The sequence below is a fragment of the Aquila chrysaetos genome, chromosome 7 (genome assembly GCF_900496995.4).
Source record: "Aquila chrysaetos chrysaetos chromosome 7, bAquChr1.4, whole genome shotgun sequence".
NCBI classification, from domain to species: Eukaryota; Metazoa; Chordata; class Aves; order Accipitriformes; family Accipitridae; genus Aquila; species Aquila chrysaetos.
In genome coordinates this window covers 6,614,933-6,642,026 of record NC_044010.1, presented here as the reverse complement: position 1 = coordinate 6,642,026, position 27,094 = coordinate 6,614,933, and the positions used below count along the sequence as shown (strand labels likewise).

The following is a 27,094-nucleotide window of genomic DNA, read 5'->3' as shown; positions in this document are numbered from 1 at the left end:
TGGGAGGCATGTGTGCATCTCAAAATGAGGTGACATCAGAGTTGTGTTACTCTGGCGGTGAGGTCAACTTATCTGTGTTCTCAGCCGTTTGTATTCATAGCTGCATGTTAAAAGTATAGAATGCAAATTATCAGGTAATGTGGGTTTTGTGGTGTCTCAAAACAAGGGGAAAACACTAACAAAGCAAATGCAAAATTATTACTGTCATTAGCAAATGTTAAAAAATGTGCACGCCGTTCTGCTGAGGTTGATTGACTATTTGCATGCTTAGTGATAATATGCAATCAAATAATTTCCTAACAATTAGCATTTTTACTGTACTCCTGGGAGAAGGTGTAGCTTAACTTTCTTCTGCAGTTTGCTAAATGGCTCAAATTATTTACAGTGTCCACACTTTGAAGATGTAAATGTGAAGGGAAGCTGTTTTTCTAATAGGCTTCTATCACATAAATAGCTCAGCTTAGTGCTATTTAAGTTAACATATTTTTTTCTGGAACATGACTTTATATAGTTGGACTCTGGTCCATTTCTAAACAAGGTATAAGAATCACTTGGTTATGTGTCTTCAAGTAGTATCTGGTTCTTGCATAACTGTCTTCTGTGAAACTTCCGGATGACACTGAAGAGGTTTTTCTCCTTATGAAATTTTATAGGTTTCCGGTTTATTTTGTGGCTTCAGATAAAGAATGCTAATATGTTGTTGGCTGGACTTCATTTTCTTAGTGATTAAATATAGCATACTCATAAATGCCTAAGATTATCCTTGGGCAAAGTGTTTGCCTGATGACTTATAATTAAACTTAGAAATGTGCATGTGTTAAAAATGAGTTGCTGTTTTCATCTCTTAAATGCCATACTACAGCCTAATTTATGCCTGCCTTCTTTTAATATTTGATGGTAAGTTTTGTAACCCAGAGATGACAACCTGCCTCAAATGCTGCCACGTCTTGGATATTATAATAGTGATTGAAAGATGTTATATTCAGCATACTATAATATGCTGTCTGATATGCTGCTTATGATATTCATAGGAAATGTCTTATTTTCTTCACTTTAAGGAAATTGATAGTGCCAATAGTGTTAAAACTGTCCCTGTTGTTTCCCAAGTCCATTAAGCCATCTCTTAATCACCAAGCCACATACTGAGTATGTAATAATTACAGATCTAAGTGAGCTAGTTTTCATGCAAAGTAGGGAAAAGATGAGGTTAAGAAGTTTCAATGTGCTCACTTTTTTCTGCTGATCAGATAAGGATTCAGAGCAAGCTCTTCATAAATGTCATAAGAGCTCAGTAGAAATCTACAATTAACAAGAGGGTTTCATATAGTGTGTTTGTCTCTTGTGACAAAGAACACTTCTAAATGCTAGCAAGGGTTTCTCAGACAAGCTGTAGCAGGTTTTATGCTCTAGAAAAATTCAATTTCTAAGTGAAACTCAAGATACCTTGAGTTTGGATTCTTGGAGCTGTTGAACTGGCTGATTCAGGCACTAATATAAATGTGTCTGTGATACTGTAATGTTTCTGTTTTCCTGATTCCTTTTGTCTTATAACCACAAAAATGCTTAAACTCAGCATAGCTCTTCTCTTGTGTACAGTGTATTTGAGAAACTACTACTCTCCTTAAAAGCACGGCTTCTTAAATCATGGTTTCGTAAATTGGGGTTGAAGATTGTGAACTTTCTTTTGCTTTCACGGCAGACCAGTTCTTTTTTCCCCTTGTATGTTAGCATTGCCATTGCAAGCTCAGACTTCAGTCAATTGAGGTATGACTGTGTAAACCATACGGTCTCTGGAACTACAGGTGGAAACTTTACAGATCTGAGTTAACTTTTCATTTTCCCCCATGTCTCTTTCCAGAGTAATTGCAGAGAACTCAATTTCTTCAAAGCAGTGCAGTCATTGGATGTCTGTTTCAGATGATCAGTTAAAAGCATGTGTTTTGGGGCATGATATGACAAGGCCAAGAAACCATAGCCTATCTACTTTAGTAGATGACATGATCTCCAAGAATGTTACTTTTTTTGAGATTGAGAGCTGAAATATAACTGGAAGCATACAGCTTAGAGGACATGTCTAGCATGTTGCCCTGTTAGTTGCACCTAAAGCTTTCATGCTTACTTTTCTCAGAACGGGAGGGGTGGACGTATTTTCTGTCTCCCTCCCTCACTGCCTTTTTGCATTGCAATGCTCAGAATGTTAGTGGACAGCAAATATGTACTCACAGGTGATCAGACATAAAGAGTTTCTTTTATTGGTGGTAATAGAAGGTAACATTAATGTTTGGTTTTTGTTTTGGTTTGGTTTTTTTAAAGCTGAACTGTGTCAGGTTGACTTTGCCCTCCCCTGTGTTATATGCACTTAAACACCTGACCTTGAGTGTTCTTGTGGCCAAAGAGCTCAATTCTCAAGTATAGGTAAGTGACAGACCATCATGGGATGTTTGTGTAGGGTGGTGTTCAGGGAACTTTTGAACTGTGAGAAGCAGGAATCTCTTCTGTGGAAAATAGCAAAATGTGAGAATCTTGATGAGGTGGAGGCACTATTGGCACTAGTTTATTAAAAGACCCTCAAGCTGAAGATAAGTCTGTATTTGTTCTGGGATTGTTTTGACAACAAACACAGATATGATGAAAGGGTAATGACCAATTAACATGCTGCAGGAGTGTGCTAAAACTGGGTGGGTTTTTTAGTAAACATGCTGCCAGGTCATAGAGTCAAAAGTGGTTCTTTGCTGCCTTTCTTCTTTCTTCCCCCACCCTAAACATAAATAGCCACTAATCTTATGGTAGAGATGGGTTTAATGGTGAATGTCAAGTTTTGGAGGTGCTCAAGGAGGGAGTAGCAGCCACATGCTTAAGATTTTTAGAAAGGTTAAAAAAAAAATAATGTAAAAGAGGGGTTTATAGTATATTTATACCTGGTTTTGGTAACACTTGAAAGTGACTTCTTCCTGTCTTAGCTATAGTCCATCTGAGTCATTGCCTTATACAGCATTTTGTTAGGATGACCCCATCATAAGTGGCCAACATCCGTTAAGAAAAAAAATATGGCCTTGTTATTACTGCAAAATGGAAAATAGGTCTTTTACAACAGAATCGTTCCTGGAGAACATGCTGAAGCTCTTTATTCAAATGGGAGTAGGGGCATTCGTTTATAAGAATAAGGAGTTAAAGTCCATCAAGACTAAATCTTCTTTGCTCTGAGTTTATAACCCAATTTGAATCTTAAATGAATGATAGACAGTCATCTTTTTAAATATGGAGTGCGACGTAGAACAGAACAGGAAATCAAGAGGTGATGGTGGTGCTGCTATTTGTGCTTACTGGAGGAAACCTTTGCCTTTATTCCTACAGGTCTAACTATGGCTACTGACAAAAAAATCCACTGCACTGTAGTATTCCTGAAACGGTACTCCAAGTAGAAATTGGTGTTCAAGGTTGTGTCCTTGTGTCCAGCTAGTGGCCTGCATGAGGACTTGATCTGCTCTGTCACCTCCTGTGTTGTGGCCTTGCTGCCTCTTCATGTAGTCTGTGCTAGAAGACTTAGCCCCGGAAGGGGCTCTCATGTCCTTATGAGTGGAGCACGTTGCCATCATACAACTGTAATGCCTTGTAATTGGCACCTGGCCTGCGACAGGGAACAGTTTGGCCCATGCTATCCTAAATACTAGAAGCACAGTCTTACATAAGCAAGCATAAAGTTACAGTGATGATCACAGTTAGATACTACCTATTCTTTATTGCTCTTTTGATGTTCATTTGTTCTTCAGGATAAAATTACACATCCAGTATGAAGAGAATTGATGGCTGAAAATAAATCTGTTTGCTTAACCTTTTACCTTTCTTTGTTGCAGCTCTCAAGTTCCACTTACAAATATAGGAGCGAGGAATTCAAGAGACAGTTTTCTCATCTACCAGACTCTGAGAAACTCATAGTAGGTAAGATGTAATCACACCAAAAGTGCTTGTCTTCTGGTTGATAACTCCAGATCGCAGTAGTGCCAAGGCATGTTTTTTATGGCAAATTCTAACTATAGCTGATAACTTCCTATTCTCCTGTCTCTGAACTAGCATCAAATACCTTCAAGGAAAGTCAGGTCTTCCTCCTGTACTGCCTGCTTTGTGAAAAAAGACAGATTCCTTCTGGAGGTTGAGAAGTGAAGGAGAAGATACAGAATCTTCCAGTTCATCTAGATATGGGATGGGAGCCTCTTAATGTCTCTTTCCTGCTGCTGCTTTTTAGTGGGTTTTTAGACAAACCCTTTCCTAACAGCAGTGGAGCTGTGACTGTCTGACAGCTGTTTGCTGACAAGCTGGAAAGAAAGATCACTATGCAGGGTCAGGGTGAGCACGAAGCACATAAACTCAACATATATGCATTGATGGGCATGTGCAATCCACATGTGAGAAAAACAGAGGTAGAGTTAAATCCCAAGAGCATTGAATTTGTTTTATGTTCTTTCCAGCATGGATGACCAGCTTGGTGTACCTCTTGCAGTGTCATAACCATTTATTTTCTATCCTGTGAGTGTCTGAGTCCTCTCTTTTACTTCAAAGAGGCAGCTGGTTATGACTGGGTGAGGTGCCGTAGATGTTGGGGAGGCAGGAATGATTCCATAGTTTTAATGGTTTGGTACTTGGATACAAATGTAAAGGATGTTGCTTCAGTGACCCTGTTAAGTAGGTAGATCATCCTTAGCAGAAGCTTTTCCCTTGCTCCCTGGAACTAAGCCTAGACCCTTGCCCTAGGCACTTTGATTAATGTGACTTCTGGGACTGAGTAACACAATGGGTACTTGTAATTTAAAAGACTTTTCAGAAACAAATGCCAGCTATGTGGTATGAGGACATAAAATTCAGTATTTAAGTGTGTAATTCCCGTCAGCCCTTATAGGAGATAATTGGAAAACACAAACCAATCTTCATTTTATCCTGACTTATAATGCTGTGCATTTAGATGTGTTTGTCAACATGGTATATTGAGGACAGATAAAAATGTTTTATGCCTCTCACTGCTCTGTGCAGTTGTAGTTACTGCACATGAAGTGCATTATCTGTGTGCTGTGCTGTGCAAATCTGTTGGTTCTGGGTTGGCTCATGCCTTCAGTGGAGGTTTTCCACAGCCCGCTATACCAGGTTAGCTTATCTGTACACTGATGAGATGGGTACAGGCATAGAAGTAATGCTCAGCTGGAAGAGCAGAGGTGGTAAGTGCATGGGGTGGGAGGGGACAGAAGCATGTGGCAGAGTATCAAACTATGGTGCGTAACTTCTTGGCACTGAAATGTTCCTTCTGAGCTCTGACTCCCTGTTTTGCTCCACTGCAAAATCCAAAGAAGGCAGCATATAACCCTACCTCCTTTGCATGCAGCAATGCACCTTATTCACTCTTTTATTGCTTGCCTTGAAGGTGGGCCTGCCTGTGCTGCCCAAAAGCATTCAGTAACAAATACACTGTCCAAGAACTGGGTGTTGTTTTTATACAGAAGTGGCATTGTGACTGTTTAAAGTTCATCTGTCACCTTATGCAACCTTTAAGGAAGTGAATATTGAGAGACTGTCAGTATATGCTTGCAGCATGCTGAGTTCCTTCCAGGTTAATGGAACAGAAATCAGAGCTTCCACTTGCATGGAAACAGTTAAATCTCTGTGTCTTTTTCCAGCCTCGGAAGGAGGCAGTTATCCTCTGAAATGCCTTCTGCATTTTTAAAATACTTGAGTTCAGTACAGAAGTAAAACGGAAGAAAAGGATATTACTTCAAAGCATTGTTTTGATGTTTCTCCTTACACAGGATTGATACAGAAAGCCATGGAGCAAACTGAAACATAGTTTCAATAAACAGACTGTCTAGGACTTGGAGAAATATTTAGTAATGGGTTAATCTCAACAATGTAGCACCTGCTCCATCAGAAGCAAAGTCATTACTTTATGTACATTTTTTTTACCCCATAAAAAGCACTGCTCATTTGGAAGGACTCTTTGCATCCTCCAAGCAAAGAGCTATTTCTTTGCTTGATGCAGAGAAACTTATCACAGGCTTTACAGTGCTCGAAAAAGCAATTACTTGCTGCTGTTCATTAAAAGAACTGTAACTGCTCCTGTTCTTAACTTAGCTGTTCAAAAAAGAAGCGACTATTCCACTGTAATGAGCTCTGTATTTAAAGACTATATGAAATATAATTATTTTCTTATAATGAAAGAGAAATGACTCAGACTTTCAAAATGGGAGTTTAAAGAAGTGCCAATAACTTTAATTTGTCTGAAAATGTTGTTTACAAGCAGCATCTTAAGTTACTGGATCTGAAAACTTAGAAGGAGAAATGCTAGTATCTCCTTTTTTTTTTTTTTTTTTTTTAATATTTTCTTTTGTGTAGGTAGGTCATGGTGGTGTTGCTCATCACTTCCCCAGTGCTCCAATATTTATAGGTCTGAATCTCTCTCCTTCCCTTCCCCAAACATAGAAGTTGGATGCAAACTTCTTGGTAATGCTTTCCTCAAGTCCTTAACCTCAAACTCCTGGTGCATTCCGTCTCCCTGCTCTCCCAGCATTTTGGTATCTGACTTCTCTTTAAATATGCACTTACAACTTGTTGGTTTAGACTTCTTTAAGTTTATTTAATTCTGTTTGCAGTTATGTCTCAAGGGCTTGTATACGTGCCTCATGCTTGTTGCAAGAAACTCTATTTCCACTTGATTATTTGAGGCAAAAACCCAAGAGAATTTTAAAAATACTAATACAAGCTTCTGTAGATGCAGACTTACCTTGAAGTTAGGATGGTGAGGGATTCCTGAACCTCTTGGTACTTGAACAAGAACTGTGTTCATCTTCTTGTTGTACACGAAATCAAAATTCTGGCTCAGACAATACTAGATACAATGCTTTTCAAAATAACAAAACTCTTAGAGGTATCAAAAGTTAAAATCATTAACAACCTGCAGGAATAGGTACATTCTGGGTATTTTCTATACATAGGTATCTTCTTTAGGTTGGAGCTTCCAAAAGTGGTCTGTCTTAACTTTCTAGCAGTAGTACCTCTGAAAATTCCTTTTGTTTGAATCTTCAGGCTCTGAAATTATGAAAGTTCTCTGAGAGGTTTTTAAAAAGTGCAACCAAATCCTCTGCTCTTGTTCTTAATTAGCAGGTATCTGATGATGGGTAATTGCATTCTAGATGAAGCCTGTTTCTCAATAGGGATGTTTCAGCCTGAAGCAGTATCAAAATAAAAATGGCAGTCAGCTTCTGAAAATATCCCCTCCCTGAAGTACTGGATAGCTTCAAGCTGCCTTTTAGTGTCTCACTCTGCAGATAGTTTTAGCTAGTGATAGGATCTGTTTAGTGGAAAGTTATTTTCTTACTACAACATATGAACTACTGTTATGTAGGAGTTGACAGTATAATCTGTTATACTATAAAATGTTTGTGTATTCTGTTGTTCAGGCGCTTTGAAGTTTGACTTACGAATAATTCTCCCATGTACTCCTGATCTTGCCTGATACCCCTTCTCTGAAAATATAGGATAACGCGCAGGGGGTTGATACATGGAGTGCTGGCCTCACAAAGATACTTCCATCAGCTCTGGCGTTGGGGTGTTTCCAGAGCAATGGTCTGGATGCAACCCAGTGCAAGTCTACCTTCTCAGACTTTTGAAGAGTGAAAGAAATGGCTTTTTATTTGTATTGTAATACCCTTATCTCATTTTAAGTTAACAGGTTTGGGTCAACTGAACTGCAATAAGTGAGTAAACTTGCTCTTGCTCTCTATACATAGATTATGCCTGTGCACTCCAGAAGGATATCCTGCTGCAGGGACGCTTGTATCTCTCTGAAAACTGGCTCTGTTTCCACAGCAACATTTTCCGATGGGAGACCACAGTAAGATGTCTTAGCTCACTTGAATCCCACATCTTCTTTGTCCTGTACTATGGGGATATAAGAGTCCCTCAAACAAATCTTATCCTGTCAATCTCATGCCAGTAACTTTGTGCTGAAAAGAGCGAGCCTGCATTCCTGAGTGGAAACGCAGATCCATTGCTCTGTAAAATGAGAATAGCATTAGAGACATCTGTATGCTGAAGTAAGCCTGCTCAGTCAGTCATTCAGCATAGGACAGAGTTCAGGAGTTACACTAAAGCTGATCTTCTACATTTCTGGATGACACTTTGCCTCTCCTAACCAAGGAGAGTTGCTCTATAAAGGGATGTAACACATAATGGTCTCCTGTAAGACCAGGAGCAGGATACAGTACACGGTGTTGCCCTGTTCAAGAACTCTCCAACATTGAACCTTCCTTGGTTTAGTCTCACATGTATGTATCAGCATCTAAGAACAGCTGAAGAGAATCTATAAATGACCTCTGCAAGTTTTCATATTGTGGTCTGTATCTTTTGAACAGTATGAGCAAAAGTAGATATTTGTGACATGTTGGCCCTCCTTCTGTCAAATTAGCTTAATGAGTTAAAATTTTTCATTCAAGCAGTTGTTGCATCTGCTGTAGAAATACCATGAGGCAGTGAATGAGAAAGGAAGGTAACCTAGTTAATAGGTGATGGAGATGTGTCAAAATGTTCTGCAGCTGCAGACTGCTCATAACTTAAGTTAATCTCTTAAATTCTACTATGTGGGCTCTGAAGTACACAGGACAGACAGCAAATAGCTCATGTACTTAAGACAATGAGGGGGTGTAGAAATGCTTAACTGAAAACCAAGCTTAATTTGATCAGAAGGATTTGGTGGTTGAACATTTCTTATGATAGTCTTGAGATTTAAAAACAAAAAATTCCCTTTGAAATGATACCCTTAAATTTATAAACTATTCAAAGACTGATTTTTTTCAGCCAAAACAGCATACAACCTCTTAACCTGTTCCCGCCTGCCTAGCAGAGTGATATCTTAAGGCAATCTGAGGTCATCAACTACAAGGGTAGAGCTAAATTTTGGGACCTCCTTAGAAGGCTGTGTTGATGCAGGGAGAGTAAAGTGGAGCACCTTCTGCACACACAGGAAGAAGCAAGATCCAACTGTATATTCTTCCTTTCTCTAAGCTGAATGGCAGCACAGTCTTATCTTCAAGGGAAGGGGGTAGGCTGAATGGAAATGGCTTGTTGCAGACAGTCAGACCATGCTCTTCTAAACAGAAACATTTCAAGTACTAATATGCAAGGCAAACACACCCAAGCAGGAAGACTTCCTTGCAGTGTCTGGACTGCAAATAAACCTCTGTGAAAATGGACTAGATTGCAAACTTCTGTGAGATGACATAGACAAGATAGTCTGGCGTCTGATCTATGTCCTGCCTTATGCATAGTGTACCGATTGGGATTGGCTTTCAGATCTGTCATTTGTATGTGGTTGGGTCTGTGCCCTTAATCCCTGAGTGTTGCTGGAGAAGTGGAAGGAAAGAAGAAAGAACTACTTGCTTCCCTAGTGCTAATATGAAAGAAGAGATCAGTCATCTTAACTTGCTTCTACTTTGGAATGATTGCTGTTAAGGTTAGCAAGTGAACTCAACTGAGTTGTATCCTAGGGTTTGGGGTTAGTTTGACTTCCTCTTGCATGTTCTGTGACTCTGTAAATTTTTAATCTCAATAGTTGTTTTTAATATGTCTTACTAAATCTGTTTCTGCTTAGATTTCTATTGCCTTGAAGGATATCACTTTCATGACAAAAGAGAAGACTGCTCGGCTCATTCCAAATGCCATACAAATAGCAGCAAAAGGAGAGAAGGTGAAAACCTGTATTTAAATACGTTTCTTTTAAATTATAATGTCTAGGGCAGAGCACTTGTAGTTTTAAATTTGCATAAGTAACTTCCCTGTCAAATCTTTAAATGTGATTGGGATTAGAAGACAGGCTTGGTGGTTTGGTCCCTGTGCATATTGGCTTGATAATTCAACTTTAGTTTGATTGCAGAATCCCCTAGTAGTGTTGATGCAGTAACCAGAAAGTAAGGGAGTTTTTGTCCCACTGATTCTCAAAGGAAAGCCATTTGAAAACTAAAAGTTCAGGGCATGAATTCGGAATGTGCATTCTTGAGATCACAAAAATATCAAACTCACTGGGTTTAAAGTGCCCCTGGAAGAAAATTGCTGAAAACAAAAGGACTGTGATATCATGGGTTTGGAGTCATGGAGATGTCTACCCATAGAACATGCAATTTTATGTGCTGGGAAGTGTAGGTTTTGGGTGTGTATTTGGAAAAACTGAAAAGCATGATGCAGAATGTCCTTATGTGCAACACACTTCATGATACTTCTTCTGTAAAAGCCTTGAAAATAATTCTTGGCTGGATACACAGAATAGTTTTCCAGGGTAAATCTGGAGCTGTTCTTTATGAAGGAACTGTGATTCCTCATATTTGGCTGTTCCCTCTCAATTTATTAAATATTAACTTTCATCATCAAGGAGGATAAACCTCTTTCTCTGCTAAACAGACTTTCAAATGGGAAATATTTTAATACTGCAAATGATGCATCTAATTTGATCTCCTATTTTAGTTATTTTAATTTCACATCTTCTCATGTGAAAAGACTAGTAAAAGAAATATGTGGCGGAAGGATAGAAAGGGCTGTGGCCTGTAAGAAATAGGCATATGCATCTCTGATTTGTTCCACCTCCTATTTGGAAGTGGGAGAAAGATTTAACTGTGTAGTTAGTTGAGGGGGATCTCTTCCTTTATGCCAAAGGAACAAATGATTGCAATCAGATGCCCAGGAGAGCAAGTGTCTTTATATACTAGGTGGATATTGGGGAACTAACGCTTACTGAAAGTGATAAAAAGCATGGAGTGTGAGGAATAGGAGCCCAGGTTTGTTGAATGTGAGGGGAGGATGCCCCTCACGATGCCCCTACGGATTGCTGAAAACCGTAGAATATTCAAGATACAAGGAAGCATTCTGGGTTTCTTGGAACTACCTACAAGTGAGCTTTGTGCCCCTTGTTTTTCCTGCAGTTTTTCTTCACGTCATTCAGTGCAAGAGACAGAAGCTACCTCAGTATCTTCCGCTTATGGCAGAATGCTTTGCTGCATAAGGTAAGCTTGTAAGTGCCGGTACCTGTGGTTAAGTAACGAAATAATCTTTTTCCAATGTATGCAGGTGTGCCTTTGGAGGTTAAGAGGCTTTCCTTCAGAAGATAGCTTTTCCTTTCTGACAGGGAATTCTAATCTGATGTTCTCCTTCGGCCTTTTGTACTTTAGATACCAGATAAATTTATCATTCTTTCCTTCTCATACTGCCACCTACAACTTTGCTGTTGGTGGAACATTTTGTCTTTGAAGATAGGTTGCATGCTTCTCTTCACTACCAACTCAAGCAGATATTACTAAATTGGCATGCATTTGCTTCACATTTTCTATGGCTAATTTGTGATCAAAAAGGCAAGAGGCTTTGTCAGTGAAAGCTTTTTCCTTTTTAAGGAAAAAGCCAAAAGTCACCTTCTCAGATAAGTTAGCTGAACCTTTGCCAACCAACTCATTACAACTCCTCTGACCTTGAATAAATGCAACAAAGGCAGGCTGTATGATATGGAAGTGTATTTTGGCAACTTCTGCTAGTTAGCTTGATTTATATTGCAATTTGTGGACATTTAAGCTAATCTTCTTTCTAAAAATATACCAACACTTTTGCAGAACATCACTGTAAGTAATGCAGTTTTTGTAAGCCAATTCCTTCCTGTTTATGGCTCTCGTTGTTTAAATATTTCAACACAGTTGCAGTTGAACACTTAAATATCCATATATAACTCTGCACTACAGTGGTCCCCAAAGGCTTAAAGCTGTTGCAATACTTATGTGTAGTAACCACACAAGTTTTTTTTTTAGATGAATTTTAGGGCAGGCTAGAGGCACTTTTTGTCAAAAAAAAAAAAGCTGAAAATAAAGGAAAGTGCCATTTAAGGCAAAACTAATGTTTCCTGCAAATCTCTTATCCCTCATATCAAATACTATTTAACTGTAACATCATAACCATCTTGTCTGGAATCTAGCGGTAGCACTGCAAAAACCACAATGTACTATGTCATCTTTTGACTGGAATGTGCAACCGGAACTAACCTTGTTTTCTTTTGTTAGGCAAAGTTTGTCAGGAATGGTAATTATCTTATTCAGTTGGTTAGCTTGTGGTGCAGGAGGGTGAATGTATAGGCGTTGAGGTATACAAACCTATCCAAGGGGCTGGAACAGAGGCAATAAGCTTTGTGCTGTTCAGTGTTAGTTTTTCCCATGCATTTCCACTCTTCGACACTGAAATGAGTGTCACATTAGTGTCACTTCAGGGCAGTAACTAAAGGATAGATGTGAAAGTAGAACACATGGACAGCATGTAAGACCAGATGAATTGAGTCAGCAGGTTTTAGGGACCAGTGCATCTGAGTAGCTTGGGAACTCTCCTTATTCTTTGTATCTAATCTTGCTATTAGCTTTCTTGCATCCTAACTGAAGTATGTTGAAAGATAAGTTTGTTACATGAATTTCTGCTTGGGGTTCTCTGTGGTAAAATGGAGAATTGCCATGAGGTGTACGTAGGGCTTTTTAATGTGGTACATTTGGAGCTACTTATTGAAACGGAATTTCTGTCAGATTGAGCTCCTACTTCTGCAATGTAGTAGTGACTTCTGATTCGCTGCTAGAATGTGTTTGTCTTCTGTCAGCCTGCTTTATGATTCTTTACTGCTTAACCAAACTAGATCAAGGTATGGAGGGGCACTGAGGAGTTGAAAGTAGAAACTGAAGTTGCTAGAGCTGGATCCACTGACTGCACTACAGTGACAGCTGCCCACTGACCTATTGCTAAAAGAAAGCCTTTGATCCATCCAAGCAGTTTTGCTGCTTTCTCCCCACCACCCCATGGCAGGGACACCGTACATTTGAAAGAGATCTTGGATGTCTGAGGTTCTGGTGTGGTATGCAGTGCCCTGAGTGTGTGAAGCCTGGTGTTTCTGGGCTCCAGTGGTCAAAGGGATCCCGTCAGAATTTGTAAGGCTTGTGACAAAAAAACAAATCTCATTCTGGAACCAGTTCCAAAAGGAGCTGGTTTTAATGTTTCCTCTGCAGATAGCTAAATATTTTAAAGCCTGTGGATAACTTAGTTATTATCTGGAGTGCATCTGCTAAACCCGGAGATGACATCCAACTGTTAAATTCTGAAATAAAGTTGTTCTGGTGTCATTAGAAGTGTAACTCTGAATGCAGCTGTCACAGTGCTGGTTCACGCCACCTGATGGTGAATAATCCCCAATTTGCAGGATTTGGATCCAGGGGATTGGAGTTGCATTTGCTTCAAATCATGTTTGTGCAGAGGTAATTTTCAGTCACCGGCTCTGCCTCTTCAATGCTTCCTGGGCATAGATTTTGTGTTACGAGGTCTCACCTCTGAAGAGTGATGTATCTGCTTTACCTGATACGCCTTAAGCTTCCACCACCTGTAGAACTTCTCCTTAGGGTCAGCATGCCCTTTCCCAGATCTCCATCTTGTGGCCATTCTGCCTTGTACTTCTGAAGTATTGTGTGTCCTAGACAGTTGAACAAGTAGTATTTTGTAAGGTCCACCTTTCTATTGGAAATGACTTGCATTGTGTAAGAAAACCAATAAATGGTTACGTGCTATTCCATGCCTCAGCTTACTTTGGCCATCAAGAAGCTCTCCCCCAACTTTGTGTCACTGTTCTGATGGGACTCTTGGTCCCCTTAGCTGAGCTGTAATTTTCTAGCTCATAGCTTCTCCTTCAGATCTTGCTCAGAGCATGCTACCGTGCATTTGGTGCCCTTCAATGTTGGTTCCTCTGGGAATCAGTGGGTACCTTCCTCTTAAGATGGTCCTTTCTTAGGCTATGTTTTTTTTTAAATGTTCATGTAAAGACTTTTTTTTTTCTTTCAAGGAAAATTCCACTTTTTCCCCCCATTCCTATTGCAAAATGTGCTCAGAGTGAGTCTCTTAAGCTTTTACCTTGCCATTGTTTTTTAAATGCTCCTGGTCGAAGGGGAAGCATCATGGAAAATAAGGAGTCATTAATGTAGGTCTGGAAGAGACATGACACCGGTCTCGATAAAACAGATAGCTGCTTCCACATCCACTGAGGCTTTCAATAATACATCAGTTTATAAAATCAGGCAAAATTCCTGTTTTGCAACAGGCTTTCCAGATTGGTAAAACAAGTTTACTATGGCTGCTATTGATAGTAAGAGCAATGCCGTTTACACTTTTGCTTTATTTTCCTAAAGCTTATGGGTGTCAAATATCCTTCCAGTTGAAGGGAGAAGGAACAAATTAAAATCTAATTAGGCAGGTCATTCAAATCCCAAACAAACACAGTGCCCCTTATTTCTAATGGAACAAGATCTTAACTTAATCGGTCTCAATTCCCACAAGTCCTCTTCCTTAGAGTTGGATTTATTTTCCTATTGTTCTTCTTATGCTTTGCTGGGTAGAGATTTGCACCTGTCTCCAGCGACATTGTAGCAGGTAAGCCTAGAGGTGTGAGAAGGGACCAGAATTTCTGATGAGCTATGCTTCTTGTGGCAAACATCTACCAGGACAGCAGTTCTGCCTTCCCGGGCAGCTTCTCAGGGTAGGTTGTGAAAAAGAGATATTTACTTGCACCTTTGTGTGCAACGAGGATTGTTTTAGAGGCCAAAGAGGGCTTGGGTTGATTCTGACCTTCATGTTTGGGCAGTTAGAGGGGGAGTTTGCTGTTTCCTTCCCCTGTCCTGCGAAGAAGCAATCGGAGTTCCATATCAGAGTTGACTGGTGGGAGTGTGGTGTGTGGTGGGGGGTTGTCTCTGGAGTAAACCTGTACGGAGTGTCTTGTTCTTATTTCTGCATCTGTCCATAGGGGGTAAAAATCAGCAGCTTTGCTTATGTCAGTGGTGTTCTCTAGTATTGCTTGTGCTGTGACACCACTTTGTCTAGCATGAAACAAAGTATTGGTGTCTTATGCTCCTGGTTGAAAAGACAAAAATGTGTCCCAGCTGCTTCTTGTAGCCTTTCTTTTTGTGTACAAAGGGATCTGAGGAAAAACCCGGCATAGACCATCACCTTGAGTGGGAAAAGTAATTCATGTTTAGATTCAGCCTTTCAAGCTTCAGAGCTTCTCAAACCGGCTTCTCAGAAGCAGAAGTCTGACCCAGAAAGCTTGTGCCCTTCTTTGCCTTCAGAACAAATCCTTTCTGATACAGTAAAGCAAGCCTGGTTTGATCTTGGGCTGGGACCATTAACAACTTATTATATCTGGCTGAGCTAGGAATAATTGAGCAGAGTGCAAGAATCCTGTTTTAGAAGCAGAAGTTGGTACCATTGACTTCGCAAAAACACAGGAAACAGCTTTATAGATTCCTAAAATGCATAGCTTAAAGTTTCTCTGCTTTTCTCAAGCCACTGAGCTCTCTGTACAAGGGCAGCCTGATTTGCCCACAGGCCAGTGCAGAACGTGCTAGTGAATTTAATTAGCTATGTTAGCCATTTGCCAGTTATTTTCTTATGACTGGAAGTAAAGGTGCTGGTAATATTGGGCCACCGAAGTGAAAGTGGCTTTGTTTCTGTCCTTTAATTTCTGGTTGAAAGGTGCGCTGTCTAAAGATACATCTCAGTCGTATTTGGAAACCACGTAACGCCTACTCCTGTTTTTAGCCGTTTGATGAAAACAGCTGTAGGTTGCTGGTTGTGGTTTTGAGTTTACTGCTCCGAAAGACAGCATGCCTGGGGAAAATAAGGCGGCTGTACATTGATACGTGTGTTTTTAGCACTACATTGCTTTGTAGAACAAACCCCCACGGCAGAGGGAGGCTGGCATTAGCAGTTAGGACCCTTGCTTTACGTGTGCGTGTTGCGTTTTAATGTTTACTTTGTCCTCGGTAAGATTAAAATACCTCGAAACCGATCTCTACCACTAGGATGCTTGTGCCAGCCACTTTCTGAAAAGCCCGAAACCTTTTGTGTTGGAAAATACCCGGGGGAAAAAAAAAAAAACCAAAAACAAACCCTCTTCCAGAGCGGCTGACAACTGGGTTGGGTTTGCCCTGACCCTCGCACGCTTTCCCCCCTGGTTGGGGCGGGGGGGGGGAAGAAGCGTCTCCCTTGCCATGCAGCGCGGGGGTCCCGCTTCCAGGGCGAGTGGGCAGAGAGACACCCGTGGGCGTCCTGGGCGCTGAGGCGATGCCCCCCGAGTGCCCCGCTCCCCCCCTTCCACCTTCCCCCGGGGAAGGCGCTGCCCCGGCCCCGCTGGCGGGACCCACCGCGGGGGGCCGGGCCGGGCCGGGCCCCGCCGCCGAGCAGGAAGTGGGAGCAGCGCGGCGGCGCCCGGCGAGGCCGGGGGAGTCCCGGGAGCGGCGCTGCCCGGCGGGAGGCGGCAGGTTTGCGGCGGTGCGGGGCGGCAGAGGCGCCCACCGGGGACGGGGGGGGGACACACACACGGACGGACAGCGGCAGCCCCCGGGGGGGGGGGGGGGGGGGGAGCGCGGAGGGTGTGTAGGGGCGCGCGTTTACGTTCCTGCTCGTGGGTCGGAGCTTTTGTGTCTCGTCTAAAATTGCGGGTAGTGTAACGCTCTACAGGTGGAGTGGGGAGGTGGGGGAGGATCGTTTAAAAGCCCTTTAAATAATGCATGGGTATTTAATGTGATCATTTCATGCAAATAGTAAGCAGTACTTGTGTTACTGCCTCATTAGCACACTTCTGTTCCCTTGATCAATATGGATTGTGGCTGAGGCACATTTTTCCAGCGTGGTGTCTCTTTTTTAAGATCGCTAGTATTGGTCTCTGAGCTCTGCTAAATCCCAGAACCATTTCCTTTTTCTCTCTCTCTTTTTTTTTTTTTTAAAGCTCTGTACAGCTGAAGTGGACTTTGAAACTAGTTGCTTGCTTTGCCAACATAAGTTTTGTGATACTACTTTCAATTCCTAAATTTCCTTATGATCTGAGAAAACTTAAGTATATCCCAGTAGCTGTGTGAATTTGCAGAGCAGGGCACAGACATTGTAGAGAAAGAGAAGAGTAGCTAGTGGCGAGTCAAGGTAATACTGTTACTGTGCAAAAACAACTGTTTTTCGTAAAGGGGGCTCTGGTGGTATTCCAGAGTGAGGACCTCCTGTCCCACCTTGGCAAAGTGGACAGTTGGCTGACCTAAACACCGCTGTCTCTAGTGACTGAAACACTAGCCTCTCACCATTTGTAAAGCACTCTGAGCATCCTGAGGAAAACAAGTGTGTATCTATTAAGCAGTTTGTCCAAGATCAAAGAGGGAGTCCCCGGCTGTCTACTAGTTACTCGTCTTGTGCCGTATTGAGTGAAATTCAAGAGGGAGCTACCTTGAAGATATCTGTGAAAACATTGGTGACACGTGAAGAAGCAAGTAGTGGCTATGAGTGTGTGTTTTCCTGAAATAACGAGTTTTTTCTTATGTCTAGTGTTACTGGTTGGACAGTGATGGACTGGGAATATGGAGTAGACAGGAGTACAGTTCCTCAAAATGCTGAAATCCAATCTTGAAATGTGATACCTAAATGCTTTCAGTCCTTGTCAGAATTGAGGTTAAAGGCTGTGGCGTAATTCAAACTTCTTACTCTTTTACCTCCTGTGCCTTACTGTCCCATACCGTAGTTCTTGACTAGCTTGCTTTCTTTCAGAGGCTGACCAAGCAGGAATTCTGGCAGCTGGTGCACCAGAGCTATGGCTCTGAGCTGGGCCTGAACAGTGAGGAGATGGAGAGCTTCCACTCATCATCTGAGGACAACGGGCAGCCTCGGTAAGGGGAGGCTATAAAGATTATTGAAATGCTCAGGGAGAAGCAGTGACCCCCTTCTTAGAAATTCTTTTTCCAAAGTGCTGCTGTAGCCTTACTAGAAAGGTTAAGCCTATAGTAAAAGGATACAAAGAACTGAACTGCATAAACTGAACATGCATAAAAACTTAATTGTGTTCATTGCCTAAAATAGTAGGAGCACAGCTGAGGTCCCTTAGAGGAGGGAGATAGGAAGACCTCGTTCTCCCTGGATCTGCTTGGGGATATCAGCAGGATAGCTTAAATAGCAACCTTTTCTCATGATGGTATCTAGTCAGGATCTGCATGCCCTTTGACAATATGGAAGGGCTGAATGGAATGGAGCTATATATGGTGTTCAGATACTTTTTCCTCTCCTCTGTGGAGACTGAAACACTTGTTTTGCTTTGTTCTCCTGATGTCTGAGGTCTTAGCTTATTTTTGTATTGTCCTCAGCTTGAATTAGGAAGCTGGAATAAATGTGGATTTTTTTAAACGGTTGTGTTGATTTTTTGCAACAAATATGAACTAACTTACGAACTGTCGGTGTCAATCTAATAACGGGGCTTTAATTTTTGTATCTGTATGTAAATAAGTACGGCTCTACAAAAGTGAACAATGTAATTTATGTCTGTTTTCAATGCTGTGTTATCTCAGTATGTTTGTTAGAAAAAAAAATATCTTAAGTTCAGTGCAAGCTTCAAAAGATGTCCTATTAAATATTTCCTGGAGGTTTTTTTTCCTGTAAAAAAAATGCACTACTTTGCAACTCTGGAATAAGGGATGCAGGAAAAAATTCTTGTCTCAAACTTTCCTAAAGCATTTTCCTTCCAAATTTGTTCTAAGCTATCTCTGTTTCCTCTCTTCCCACAGCACTCGTTTTCCCTCTGATTCACCAGTGCTTGGTTTTACTAACCGTTTAGTCAGAAGCTGAATCTTCTGAGAGGTGGCTAGGGTGAGGAAAATGGCTTGAGAGATTAACGAGCTGGATGTGGGAAGAATGAGTTGGTAGTTTTTAATATTAGCTGAACAGCCATGGTTTGAATGCAAAAATCACACATGAGAAGCTTTCTCAGATTTTTCAGCACTTGTATCTCCAAAGATGTCTTCCTTTTTGCTTTGGACAGATCCAGCATTTGTGATGATCCTGGAGAAAGGGATGAAAAACTACCTAAAATGATTGCTTTAGTTCCAGAACCCACGCTTCAAACAGAAGGAGAGTCACTCAGTAGACATGCGTTGCCAGGAGTAAGTGCTGACACAGCCTTTCTTGCTATTTGTAGCATATATGCTGAACTTGTATATCTGTAAGCATAGGATGCACGGGGATTGTAACTTCTAAAGAAGCCTTTGAGAATTCATAATAGCGTAGGAGGTTTTCACATCAGAAATTTTATATGAATATCTTCAAGTTTCAAGAATGTTTCTTGAATTTGGAAAAATCTGAGGTGTACACAGTGTCTAGCACAGTTGCTGGGACCCCTGTGTGTAGTTGTAGTCCTAAAAGGTTACAGACACTTTCTCTTGATTAATAGATACCCCAAGGGAAAGATCTTGGAAAAGCAAATAAAGCACTAAAGCATTTCTTGTAAACTTCACTGGAGTTGGGTACCTAATTGCTGTTTCTGCTTTAGAAAATTTGAGGACGGAAGGAAGGAGATGATTGTAATAGTTTTTACTACCATATAAATCTTATGGCTTTTGTCACTTGCTAAAACTGATCTGGAGGTTCAGCAGGCTTTAAATAGTTTTGCCAAAATCTAAGTTAATGGCTAGAGACTCAGACCCAGCAAACAATACCGGTATTTGTCAGATATTAAAAGCTTAGTTAATGGGATAATGGGCATCCCTCATGGAAATCCTAGCAGTATAAAACAAGAGTTTTGGAGAGCTGTAAGGGAGGCCTGGGAGGCCTGGATGCTCCTGGAATCTGGGCTCTTTAGGATAACTAAAAATCTACCCGGGTAGCCTTGGTTTGGACTTGTAAGTCTTATTTGCACAAGAGCAAGCTGTTTAAAAATAATTGCTCTGCCTGGAAAAGAAGTGTTTTGTTTACCTACTGGGTGCCACTCCCAGAGATCTCTTGCAGGTGCTAAATCTAATGGGGCATGTTGGTAAGGAGTAATGCCTAGGGATTTAGTTTGTATGCAAGGAAAAATGCTAGGATTCTCCCTTGAATAAACTGCCTTTTTAAAAGTCCTTTAATTATAGTGTAAAAGTGCAGTCTTGATAAATGCATAACTAAACTGTTTAGCTTACTGTTTCAGTGTAACTAAAATACATAATAATTGTGTTCAGCTGTATGTGTCACTTGGTATTTCTCAAGAATGTCAATGCTCTCTTGACAGCCCCAGGATTAGAACGTATTCTGTAGAAGCACAGGGGCAGTAGGTGGAGGCAGTAGTGCTTAGAATGTATTTATCAAAAACCATGGTACTGATGACACAAAACGCAGTTAATCACCTTCCAAAGACTTGAGGGAAACAGGTTTAACCTCTCCTGTACTGCTCTGGTAGACAAGTCCCAAAGCTCTCTTCAGAGGAAGATCTGAACTAATGGAGGGGTTGGCTATAGTACTTAGCCTGTCTTGGAAAAAGTATTGTCGATAGCTGTCCACAGTTGATTAAAGAAAGTCTGTGCGTAACACCAGTCATGGCTCGTCTCCTTCTCTAAGTGCAGTTCATCTCAATGTGGGAACCACCTTACTGCCTGTATTTTCAACCATCTTCCCTCCCAAGGGGTGCCTTGCAGGGAGGCCTTCCAGTCCCAGAGCCCACTGTTCAGAGGTTAAATAGCAGAAAAACCTTGGCATAGACAGAGCTTAGCAGTACTGGACTAGCTCAGGAGATAAATGTACATAAAGAAGAAATTATACGTCTTTAATTCCAGCTGACAGATTGTAAAATCATTACTCTTTAGTGTAGAAAAACCAAACTCCCCGCCCCCAAACCCCAACACAAAAACCCCCAAGAAAGCTGTGTTTGAGTTGACCAGTTATTCCAAAAGCCACAGCATGAATCTGCTTTTCCCTGACATCATGAAAGACTTTTTTTTGTAGGAGCTGCTGCTCTTGTATTCTGTCTTGAGCCTGACTTTCCTGCTCTGCTCATGGCATAGTGGGCTGCTCTTATGCTGCTGGTGGGAGGTCCACTTGTTCACCAGATCCCTAATCATCATCAAAATGCTGTGAGAGTTCCTTGGATTTCTGCTGGATCTGTGTATCAGTTTTTTAGATTGTTTTACCACAATTAGCTCCTTTCTGACTTCTATCTGTATTGGTAGAATATTTTGATGCAGAAATGTTGGTTCTGTCTTAGTTCCTGTTGTGTGACTGAGTATAACTTCTGGCATGGTAGCTCCTTTCGATAGGAGCATTTCTTAATTGATCTGCTTTGATTTGCTTTTCTGATGTGCAGTCTTCCTTTTTTTTTTTTTTTTTTTTTTTTGGTCCTTGAGGGAGTATTTTTGCCTGCTTATACTGCAGTCAAATTCCTGCCTGTCTCTGTTTTACAGCCACCCACCTTCTGTTAATGGCCCTCAGTTGCACAAAAAAAGTAGATGATCTTTATTTTGAAAAAAGCCAAGAAGTACAGAAAGTACAGGATGACTATTCAAGTAGCGGATGCTCTTGGTTTTTTTGAGTCAGTGCTGAATAATCTTTAGGAATGATGGTATTGCAGATGAATCGGAACTACTCAGTTGAGGAGGCCTGATCTTATTTATTATGGTCTGTGTACTACTGCATATGGGGGGGCTGTACTGCTGTTGATCCCAGCTGTTCCACTGGAGGCAATGGGAGCTTTGAGGAGAGGTTTAGAATGAAAACTATGATTCAAAGCTAACAGCCAAGTTTTTTGGGTGGCATTTTGAGATGTACGAACCTTGTGCGTACAGTTTCACTAGAAATTACTTCTTGAAGTGTGCAATGGCATGTAAGCTTAGCCACCAGTTATTATGGTTTAGGGTTAAGAGCTGCATCATTGATTCAGTGATTGATGTTTTGGGGGATTTCCTGCTTATGTGTTAGAGATGGCAAATGACACTCCATTGCTTTGTTTCTGAGAAGTAACATCTTATAGGTAGGATGGGTCTAGGCAGTGTTTTAAAACTTCTTTTTTTTTCTCAAAGGATAATGGAGACCTGCAAAATAAGAACACCTTTCAAATGTGTAATTGGGATGATCTAACCTTGCTGAAAAAGGGAGGATCTGCCTATTTTCATTGTGCTTCCCCTCAAGATTGTTGGACCCCTTGCTAAACTGGCAGGAAAAAACTAACCTGATCAATAAAAAGTAAATAATCTGTGTTAGGTTAATGAATTTATAAATGCTAGCTTTGATGCAGGGAAGAGGACCAAACCATGCAGGTGGGTGCAAGGCGACTGGATGGGGAGTAAACTGTCCCTTTTAAGGCAGCTCTTGATGTAACAGTACAGATGAGTAAGTCTGTCCCTTGTTACCATAGGGGAACAAGTGAGACATTAGTGCTTGACTGTGTGGTAATTGAGCAGATAAAACTTGTGGGCTTTCTTCTTTGAAAGTAACTTTCTCTCTTTTTTTTTTTTTTTTTTTTTAATGGTCTGTGATTACTGATGTGTTTTTTTCTCTTGGTTGTTTAAGGTGGAGGAGTCCCCAAGTGAGAAGCAAGTAAAGAAGAGCCCTCTTCCATCTTCAGAAAGAAAACCTGTTAAGCTAGTCAGGAGCAGGTCTTTAGAAAAGTCCTTGGACCTGAATGAGAATGAAAATCTTCCAGAGAAGAGCAGTGCCTCAGATAGTGAGGAAGGTAAATCTCTTAACAATTGGGATCTGTAAGACAACCTGACTCTGGTGTTCCATCTCACTTGTGGAGCAAGTTAGAGAACTTTCTGATCTTCTGAAACTTTTTTGCTCATTTGTTTCACAGAAATGCAGCAAAACCCATCTTTGTATCTTACTTAGTTTCTGAGGAGAAAAAAGAAAGTTGTTGCTGGGGGCGCTTAGAACAGTAACAAGTGGGTTTGCTTTTTTCACTCTGGTGGGTGAAGTGTTGCTAACAGCTTAAACTAAAAAAAAAAAAAAGTTTCTTGACAATGTGGTGGTGTTTGTTCACTTTCAATGCTCTCACAGGTATTTAAAATATTTTTCTTTCCTTTTGTTCTCCCTTCTTGGGAACTGAGGGGAAACATTTCAGACTGTTCCCCAGTTTCTGCAAGATTGCCCCACCCTCCCCACCTCCCCTTCTTTATACTTCTACTTTCTTAAGTCATATGGGCTTCAATGTTATTGATGGATTAAACTGAGGAATTCACTGAAAGTCCAGGCAAGACAACTTCCCAGCTTTCAGGAGTGTATTGTGCATATTCTGAATCTGGTCTGAACAGGAAAAATCTTAACATGTATCTTGGAGCAGATTACACTTTGTGTGCCAACAGAGTTAGTATATTAATGGATCCTAATATACCATCATCATAACTCATACCTCATTACCCAGTGCAAGATGAGAAGAAACGTGGATATCACAGTAGTGTAGAGATTGTAACTTGGCTGTTACGTGCTTCCTTTCCTCTTCTCACCACAGGAGAGAAAAGCGTAGCTGTATGTCTCATAGTGGTTTTGGTATAAGCATTTTTGCTGTGTCCTGGGGAGAGAGTAAGGCTGGAGAGTGCCTTCTACCCAGGCTGGGTGGCAGTGAGACTTCTGCTGAGGTCTGTGGGTGCTTGTTCTGTGGTCCCACAGTAGCCCCTGAGAAGTTCTTGTTCTCTAGGGTGAGCTTTTCACTTACCGTGCCAAAGGGCTGTAGCTGTTCAAACAGCTCACTGAAATTGTGGTGGATGTTGTGTTAAATATCTCAATCTTGGACTCTGTAAATTGTGCACAACCTGGATTGGTTCCAAACTTGTATGGTGGTATGCAAATGAAAGACAGAAAATCTGAACAGTAGCAGTGTGCTCAGTAGCAACTGAATTACTTCTTTCATATGCAAAGAGATAACTTACTTTCATCACCTGTTGGTAGGAATAGAACAGTTCAGTTAATTGAGGGCAGTTCTTAATCTGGCTGAGAAACTTTGCCTCTCATCCTTTCAAACACAGTTGACAACTGAAGTTGCTTGCAGGTGTCATTATGTTGGGATCACTGAGGCGTCCAGGAAAGCTTTCAAAGTCATGGATTGAATTGTCTGCCTGCAAGTTGTGATTGTTGCCTGAGGATATACTTTATATTCAACTAACTTTTCTTTTGCTCACCCATACTGCCTTGGTGTTTGCTTGAGTTCAGATTCAACCAGATGCATGTCAGGTGGTACCATTTTTGTGAATATACCTACTTGAACAGGCTGCTGTTTATGCCATACTCCTACACAGTTAATAAGCTTCACAAATTAATTATTTAGTCCATCACAGGTGTGTCTTTTAGAGCAGCAGAAAGTTTTGGCCTTCGGATGTTTTAGATATCTTGCAGTTTTCCTATCCTCTTAGTACCACATCTCTCTTCTGTCTCTGGATTTTATTTTTGATGGCAAAGATCTCCAGTGAAACTGATTGAGAATAGTCCTGTTGCCTTTCATGCTGCTGTTTGCCTAAACGATAGTAGTAAATACTCCCTGCGTGGGTGATGTTGAGTAAATACAGCATATTAAACTGGAGATGTCTCTTTAATAAAGAGAACTGACTTCATGCTACTTTTCTTATTTCTCCTCCCTCCCCCAAGACTAGTCTTTTTTTATTCAGAGCAGGATTTTCTAGTCCCACAACATGAATCTTTTCTCTCAGATTCCCTTCTTCATGCTTAAAATTTTTTTTTCTTCTGTTTCTGTCTGTTTTCTATTGCATTTGCCCTAAGCTCTTACAAGGTGAATTCCTTCATGCAAATGAAACTAGCTTTCCTACATGGCAAAGGTTTATCCATGCGATTAATTTCTCTTGTGTCCTCTGGCTCATACTCAGGCTGCCCATGGAGGTGTCCTGGCAAATAAGGTGAGGGGCAAGCTCAAGATTGTTGTTCTTCAACTCCGGGTCCACCTGACACCCAAAGCTGGAATGCCAGAGCCTTAGCAGCACTAGTTCCCTTGCCCTAAGCAATTCTCACATTGCTTACTTGGGGGATGGGGGGTATGCGTCTCACTATGTACCACTGGCCTATTGACCTCCGTCTTGGTGCTTTTGTTCGGTTTCATAAATTGGAGTATAAATCTTGAGCCATGACAAACTTTTGGCTAAGTTAAAAATTAATATCTGCGGTCTTGATTCTAAATGTGAGAAAACAAATTTTAGTTCAAGCACAGAATATGTATTTCCAAAATAATAGAGCCAGGAGATTCTGAATTTCCTCAACTGACTTTTGTATGTAGGTTTTTGTGGTTTGGTTTTTGTTCGGTTTTTTTTTTTTTTTTTTCAATGACGATGTTCAGCAGCATAAAATACTTCAAAGAAAGAAAAGGGAAGCAGGAAATTGGAAAACAGCCTTTTCTGTATGTGGGGACATCATAAGTTCCTGATGTCCTTGCATAACTTGACAGCCTTACTGTATTATTTTTATTTGTACCAATAACCACCTTAAATGTGTTATCTGCAGGAGAGCATAACTGCTTGCACTGTAGTGCTGTGAGATGGGTACAGTAGTGGCTTGACTTTTCTTGCAGATAGGGATATATGGGGCAGAAAATGAAATACAGGGTGATTGAAATTAGTTCAGCCCTGGTTTGGTTGGGTTCCCCCCACCCCCAAGATTTGAAATTTTGGACATACAGTGTATGTAAGGAAGAGTAGCCCTGTTATCTTGTTGGCATTTTAATCAAAATACCAAAAGCACCTATTCTGTTGAACATATAACTGTCAATTATTTGTTGCTTTGGGGCTTGGAGGATATATGTTTGAGTTATCTAAAAGCAAAAGGAATTAGGTTTTTTTCATCTTGTGAACTGGAAGAAGCTAGCATTGTCACAGTACTTATTCAGTACCTCCCCAACTTAATTTTGTACTTGGTCTTTTAAAGTATAGGAGAGCTCTTTGATAATGGTTAATATTGGTGATGCAGTCTTTAAACAGATGGTGTCTGAAACACGTTCACTCTAGGAATTGGTTTTATTGACTTGATTTCAGGTGTATCTGGTTAAAGGCTCCTACCTGCATATTCTTCATGCAGTGTGCAATTTTTCCCCATCCCTAGCGGCATAGAAATCCTCAACAGTGCCAAGATTTGCATATATACATTTTTTTTTTTCTCCCGATCCTCCCCCAACTCTGTGGAGTGGAAAAATCAGCCGTCTTATTAATTTGTTTGATAGCCTCTGCTCTTATCAGTTCAGCTTTCTTAATTTGCTTGTGGTGTGTGTTTAGCTTCAAGCAGTTGGTTGTTAATGGGAATTTTAAGAACAATTTTTTCTTGCCCCCTTCCCCCCCTCCAGTTTGGTCTCTTTATTTTTTTGCACTGCAGATGTTTTCAAACCTCTGCAATCACTGCTGCATAATAGTATTATATTCAAACATTATTCCACAGCTTGCTTTGCAGTGATGAAAATGACCTTATGAAGTGCAAGAAAACAGTGGGGGAGGGAACAGACTTGCTGTCTTCAGGCTGAACCAGGACACTCTGGGTAATATGTTTTTAATTCTGGGTTTTTGGGTCCCTAGGGATCCTAACCTAAAGTCAGAATAATCTCTTGTTCTCTTGTCAGACAATAGTTCCAATTCATCTATAAATGTATTCAGGCGAAGAGAGTTAGTAGTTAATTGCATACTGCTGAGCAGTTAGAACAGCATTAAAAGTGAAGGAGTTAAACTGATATCTAGATACCTGCACAAAACGTTTTGTTCATAAACAGTATTTCTAAGCCAGTCCTAGGTAGAATGCTTGTTGCTCTAGTATGGAGATAAACAAAAGGCAGGTAGGTTTACCTGTGAGTCAAAAGAAAACAGTAGACAAACATGCATATTCATTTGTAGCAGGGACAAGTGGTTAAAGTGTTCTATTCTGTTGAAATTGCAAGTGTGTAAACTGTATGCTTACTCTTTGCTATGCTACTGTTTCTGCTCACTGCTTCATTTAGGATTTCTACAGATAAACTCTGAGAAGCCCGGATGGAAGTGACTTGAAGCTTGTCAAGCTCTCAATGTATGCAGTGACTTGCTTCCACAGATGTGGAGCTCACAGCAGCATTCATACATGCACGCACCTTCCAGACCTATTGTCTGAAAGACTTCCAGGCTTTCTGGAAAATAGCTGTTAGAATCCTAGTGTTTAAAGTGACTGATGGGCCCGATATATCAAGCCAGTTTCAGCTTGGATTTTCTGAAAATACTGCTTTATGTCATAACACCACTTGTTAGAATTTTGTTTGTTTGTTCCAAGAGCTGAAAGGGGTTGTAAGTAA

At 40.8% G+C, this 27,094-nt stretch overlaps 1 protein-coding gene across 5 annotated transcripts in view; it reads left to right on the top strand.

The window, feature by feature from the left end:
• GRAMD1C (GRAM domain containing 1C) overlaps positions 1 to 27,094 on the top strand; it is a 54,528-nt gene that overhangs the window by 14,993 nt on the left and 12,441 nt on the right. For 4 of the 5 annotated variants that reach the window (XM_030020223.1, XM_030020222.1, XM_030020225.2 and 1 more), the window contains 7 exons: positions 3,855 to 3,939; positions 7,770 to 7,873; positions 9,629 to 9,724; positions 10,950 to 11,030; positions 17,614 to 17,732; positions 18,875 to 18,995; positions 22,366 to 22,528. In XM_030020223.1, the coding sequence (XP_029876083.1) occupies positions 3,855 to 3,939; positions 7,770 to 7,873; positions 9,629 to 9,724; positions 10,950 to 11,030; positions 17,614 to 17,732; positions 18,875 to 18,995; positions 22,366 to 22,528 (769 nt within the window). Of the gene's footprint in view, positions 1 to 3,854; positions 3,940 to 7,769; positions 7,874 to 9,628; positions 9,725 to 10,949; positions 11,031 to 16,186; positions 16,344 to 17,613; positions 17,733 to 18,874; positions 18,996 to 22,365; positions 22,529 to 27,094 lie in introns of those variants that run through there. The other variant, XM_030020226.1, reaches the window with a different exon arrangement.